The following is a 6092-nucleotide window of genomic DNA, read 5'->3' as shown; positions in this document are numbered from 1 at the left end:
CCTACCAATTTTTTCCAGTTGTTTGGATACATGCAGAGAGTTTTCCCAAAGTTAACACCTAAAACATTTAGCTAAAATCAAACTATTCAATAGTACGGTGAACTTCTTTTCTTGAGCAGCTACAAAATCTGATAACCCTTAAAAAAAGTTTCCAATATTAAATCTAATATACCAGTTTATTGGAAAAAATATTTAAAATCCACTAATCCTGAAACATATGTCTTGTAATTCAGGAGCCATGTCTGAAAATCTTTGCGGTATTTTGCGTCAAAGCAAAATCTTGTATGGGAATGCATCCTAGTTGAGCCTGAATAAGACTGGGGGAAAGAAAAAAATTGTTACTCCCTTTTAAGGGTTATCTATCTTACAGTATTTGACATCACTCACTGAAGTATTCCTTCTTAAAACTTTTCTCTGCCTTAATTTCTGCAATACTACATGATTCTCTATCTTGCACAGTTATTATTGCAGGTCAATAATAAAAGTTCCTTCCCTTTTCCCCAAATCCTCAAAGTTGTCTTTATTTATTTATTTATTGCTCTTCTTTATTCACTCACTCTCTCTAAAATATCTCATTTCTTCTCAGACTTTCATTATAATCTCTAGATTGATAAAAATTACAGGAGACTTTCACTTAGACTGTTAATCTCAACTATCTCAAATTGTTTTCATATTCTCCTCCAATACAGTTCTATTTTTGGGTTCTACTATTTCTTTTCAAGGAATTAGAGAAAAATAATACAACTTGTTTAATCAACAAATTTTTATTAAATGCTTATTAAGTGCCAGGTATAATATTTGGTGCTGATAATTCTGTTCAGTGTATGAAGGTCAGTAGCATATAAGCTGGTTATTCTAAACCAGCAGCTGCTTAGCTACTAAATTTGAGGTGTTAGTTGTATAAGGGGAAAAAAGACACTAGTGCCTGTGTGCCTACTATATCCCAAGTTCTTTGCTACCTGTTTTGCCAATAAACTTACATAATCAGGCAATGACATGCAAATCACTGATGGTTCTAACTAAAATTACTGTCTGTATTATTACTCTCTTAAGGGGATCTCTTTTAAAAAACAAATTTCTTCCTAAACTCCTCAGTAGAAGGAGATCTCCTGACAAGACCAAAACAGTCAGCTATACAAAGAAAAAGGGTAGAATAGCTATATTTCATGATTTAGTTTAGCAGAAGATACATGAAAATTGAAAGAAGTAATCAACTCTCTTCCTGGAATGGATGTATACAGCAGAAATTTAAACTATTCACTTTTTTTGGCTATGGTATATGCTTCTGAAAATTATTTTATATCATCCATTAAGAAATAGTTACAAAGATACACAGTATACTATCAAAGAAGGAACTGATGGAAAAATGTAAATGGGGTGCTTTTAAATGCTGGGTAAATAAAACTCCTTGTTAAGCTACCTAGGGATGTACAAATGTGGAGTACAAAATTGCTGAAGTAAAAATAAGACTTTTCAAGTAATATTTATTTATATTAAAAAGCAGTATTTCTAATAATAAATAGGACACTTTTCAACATCATACTTCCCTGTCAGAAATCTTATTTCAAGAAGCAGTAATAAAACAGGGATAGGAGGAAGGACAGGGATTTAAGCTAGTAGGTACAGAATCATGGCAGGGCTCTCTGTTTCTCTGCACCAGATAAGGCAAGCAGTGATGTCCTGTGATCTTACCCCTGAGCTCGTCCTCAGTAGAAATAGAAGTGCCACAGCTTCAGGGGAAGTGGCACCTCTTCCACCTCAACTAACAGGGGCAGAGTTACATGGTAGTTATGACTAACCCAGGGTCAGTAAAAGCATTAAATGAGATAAAGTATTGATTCGGTTAGAATTACATTCATGATCAGACCACATCAGTCTACACACAAACAGTTCATTCTTGTGTGTAAAAGGGGAATCCAGAGTTGGGAAGTCCAGGGCTTCGTATGGTGGCTCCGTATCACACCCTGTCAGTTCGCTGAAAAGTACCAGTTAAAGAAAACAGATCTAGTGCTGAAGAGGGAAGACCTAGGCATTAAAGCTAGGAAGAATTTTAAAATAACCTTAAATTAAAAGGGCAGAGCCAGGCACGCTGACTCACGTCTGTAATCCCAGCACTTTGGGAGGCTGAGGCAGGCGGATCACTTTTGAGGTCAGGAGTTTGGGACCAGACTGGTCAACATGGTGAAACCCCGTCTCTACTAAAAATACAAAAATTAGCCAGGTGTGATGGTGTGCTCCTGTAATCGCAGCTACTCTGGAGGCTGAGGCAGGAGAATCGCTTGAGCCCGGGAGGCAGAGGCTGCTGTGAGCTGAGATCATGCCATTGCACGCGAGCCTGGGCCACAGTGCAACACTCTGTCTCAAAATATATAAATAAATAAAAACAATAAAAAGGGCAGAAACCAGAAACTTTAAGGTTAAAATCCTAAAACTAAGAGGATTAACATCTACTTGGAGAAGAACAGATTCAGCAAAGTAACGGATATGACAAAGCCATGAAAAAGGTAACTATGAGCCATCATCACCTACCAAAAGACTATAAATTTTGTATTAAGACCCGTCCATCCCACACATACACACATTCTCTCTTCTTGGCTATGCTTAAATAAGATGCACAAAGGCGTGAAATGATAATGGGAATCTAAATTATGATATGTATAAAAACATTTATAAAGTATAATAATTAACTTTAAAAGTTGACAGCTTCAATCAAAAGAATATACTACCCAATTTAAAGCAAAGTTAATGGAAGCACTGAAAGTGCAAATAAAGTGTTCCCAAGAAAATGAGTGTGGAAAAATACTTGATTTAATTTGACTCAAAAATTTATGCAACACATTACACTGGGGGAAAAAATGAGAAAATCAAGAGTTCTAGATAGCAACATAACCTTGGCAAAGTCATAACTTATCTGGGCGTCACTTACATCATTTGTAAAATGAGAGGATTGGGCTATATGATCTCTTAAGTTTACTATGATCTCTAAGGATATATGAATTTATGGAAATAAATATTTGAATATAGAAGTACAGCTAAAAAAATAAATACTAACTTCTGTGGTACAAGCTACAAATCTGCCTGATGAGTTGTAAACAACGAGAAGACTGTTTTATAGACTTAAAGGTATTTGGAAGATAAAATTTAATGAGATGTCAGGAAGAATCCCAAAGAAAGAAGGACCTCCTCTAGCTAAGGAGGAAAAAGAAATTCTTTGGCTAATTGGTTTTATTGAGCCACATTTAAAAAGATCATTTCACCTTAAATTACATAACACTAAGACCTACATCCTCAGAAAGCCAAGCACTCAGCATAGCAGAAAACAGTATCATTGCATTTGTGACTGCAAACTGCTAAAAGTCACAGGTTACAGTGTAACCTTAATTTACTCTTTCCATTACTAGTGTCTGTACAAACTCCCCATTTTTTGGCAGAATAGTCATCCACTGTCACATATACACTACTTTACTCATGCTTTAGGTTTTACTCTTTGTCTCTCCCAGAACACCATTACCATTCAGTAGATATTTATCACACAGGTTTTCATACCGTCCATTATTTTTAAATGTATTACTCTCATTCAAGCTAACTTGAAAGCTCCTGACAATGTGAGGCATAAGCAGCACGTCTTCATTCAACCGTCCACCTTGCCTCAACAAAACACACACTTAACAAATGTTTGTTAAGAAAAAGCATTCACAAATCATCAATTTTAAAGTCTGAGAGTTCTAAGAAATTAATTTCACAACCACATTCTGACTCATTTTTATGTAATTTTTTCTGTATTAAGAAAAACAAATTTAAATTTGTTTTAAAACCAAAAAAAGAAAACTTTCATAAATATGAATCATCTTTACCAATTTACTTTCATTTCTTTTGTTTTAATTCTTCCTTCCATTGGGAATGTGTAAATAAAACCACATGGCAAAACATTGATTATTATTTATTTTAATTAAATAAAACCTCTTAAAATTATTTAAAACATATGCAATTTCTGTACCTGGTAGTTATCCAATTTAGATCTTTGTTCAAAGTATTCAGTGTTTTCTTTTCATTTATCCTTAACTGTATATCTAGAAATTCCTTGCAGCTGGCTATCAATGTAACCTATAACATTTCAGCAGTTGTCAATTTAAAGAAGTCTATTTTTTGTTTATTTCCTCTCATCCTTTCTCCAAATTTATTTATTTTTCTAACTGCCTTAAACCATCACAGTTTTATCAATTAACAGAGTTAAAAACCTGCTTTATACATTTTGCTTCTTTAAGGATTCATTCATTCACTAGCCAATGCTTAGAAACTCCTATTATATACCAGACACTGCATTAGATACCGTGACTATACCAATAGGACTTTAATGATTAACAGGATAGAATTAAAAATATCTAGCCCAGTGCCGATCACATAGTAATAAATAAGTCCTCAATAAACATTGCTTTTGTTACTACTACTACTGCTGCTGCTGCTGCTGCTGCTGCTGCTGCTGCTACTACTACTACTGCTATTCTACTGTTTTATAGTTTGCAAATCATTATCTCAATTTGATAATTTTGTCATAGAAAGAATGTTTTAGATATTAGGAAATTTGGATTCTAGAGCCTACTTCTGACAGATGACAAACAAAGTAGTCTCTGTGCTTTGGTTTCCCACATATCTAAAATGGAACTAACACTTGTTAGTTAGAACAGAATAAAGAACCCAGAAAGACATCCATACACATCCAGTGAACTCATTTTTGACAAAGGTGCCAAGTACATACATTAGGGAAGACAGTCTCTTCAATAAAAGGTGCTGGGAAAACTGGATATCCACATGCAGAAAAATGAAACTAGATCCCCTATCTCTTGACATATATAAAAATCAAATCAAAATGGAGTAAATACTTAAATCTAACAACTCAAACTACAAAACTACTACAAGAAAATATTTGGGAATCTCTCCAGGCCATTGGTCTGGGCAAAAATTTCTTGAGTAATACCCCATAGGCACAGGCAACCAAAAATGGACAAATGGGAACATATCAAGTTAAAAACCTTCTACACAGCAAAGGAAACAATCAACAAAGTGAAGAGAAAACCCACAGAATGGGAGAAAATATTTGCAAACTACCCATCTGACAAAAGATTAATAACTAGAATATATAAGGAGCTCAAAAAAACCTATAGGAAAAAAATCTAATAATCCAGTTGAAAAACAGGCAAAAGATTTTAATCAACATTTCTCAAAAGAAGACATACAAACAGCAAACAGGCATTTGAAAAGGTGCTCAACATCACTGATCATCAGAGAAATGCAAATCAAAAGTACAATGTGATATCATCTCACCCCAGTCACAATGGCTTTTATCCAAATAACAGGCAATAATAAATGCTGGAGAAGATAAGAAGAAAAGGGAACCCTTGTACACTGTTGGTGGGAATGTAAATTAGTATAACTACTATGGAGAATAGTTTGGAGGTTCTTCAAAAAACTAAAGAGAGAGCTACTATACGATCCAGCAATCCCACTGCTGGGTATATACCCCAAAGAAAGGAAATCATTATATCAAAGAGGTATCTACACTCTCAGTGTTTATTGCAGCACTGTTCACAATAGCCAAGATTTGGAAGCAACTTAGTGTCCATCAACAGATGAATGGATAAAGAAAATGTGGTACATATGCACAACGGAGTATTAGTGAGCCACAGAAAAAATGAGATCCTATCATTCGCAACAACATGGACAGAACCACAGGTCATTATGCTAAGTGAAATAAGACAGGAACAGAAAGCCCAACACTGCATGTTCTTACAAATTTTTGGAATCTGAAAATCAAAATAATTGAACTCACGGACATAGAAAGTAGAAAGATGGTTACCAGAGGCTGGGAAGGGTAGTGACAGGGTGGAGGGGAGGTTGGTGGGGATGATTAATGAGTACAAAAAAAAAGTTAGATAGAATGAATAAAGTCATTTATTTGATAGCACAACAGGGTGACTACAGTCAACGATAACTTATTGTTACATTTTTAAATAGCTTAAAGAGTATAATTGGACTGCTTGTAACACAAAGGATAAATGCTTGAGGGGATGGGTTTTCCATGATATGATTATACG

At 34.7% G+C, this 6092-nt stretch overlaps 1 protein-coding gene across 1 annotated transcript in view; it reads right to left on the bottom strand.

Annotated features, from left to right (window-relative positions):
- Positions 1-6092, bottom strand: part of LOC105550634 (probable ATP-dependent DNA helicase HFM1) — a 168436-nt gene that overhangs the window by 63890 nt on the left and 98454 nt on the right. The window contains 4 exon segments of the mRNA XM_011995593.1: positions 6-137; positions 214-317; positions 3855-3902; positions 3998-4104. Coding sequence (XP_011850983.1) covers positions 6-137; positions 214-317; positions 3855-3902; positions 3998-4104 — 391 coding nt within the window.

This window comes from Mandrillus leucophaeus, unplaced genomic scaffold (genome assembly GCF_000951045.1).
Source record: "Mandrillus leucophaeus isolate KB7577 unplaced genomic scaffold, Mleu.le_1.0 Scaffold492, whole genome shotgun sequence".
Taxonomy (NCBI): Eukaryota; Metazoa; Chordata; class Mammalia; order Primates; family Cercopithecidae; genus Mandrillus; species Mandrillus leucophaeus.
Note: the sequence above shows the minus strand (reverse complement) of the source record. Positions and strands in the feature narration are given on the sequence as shown.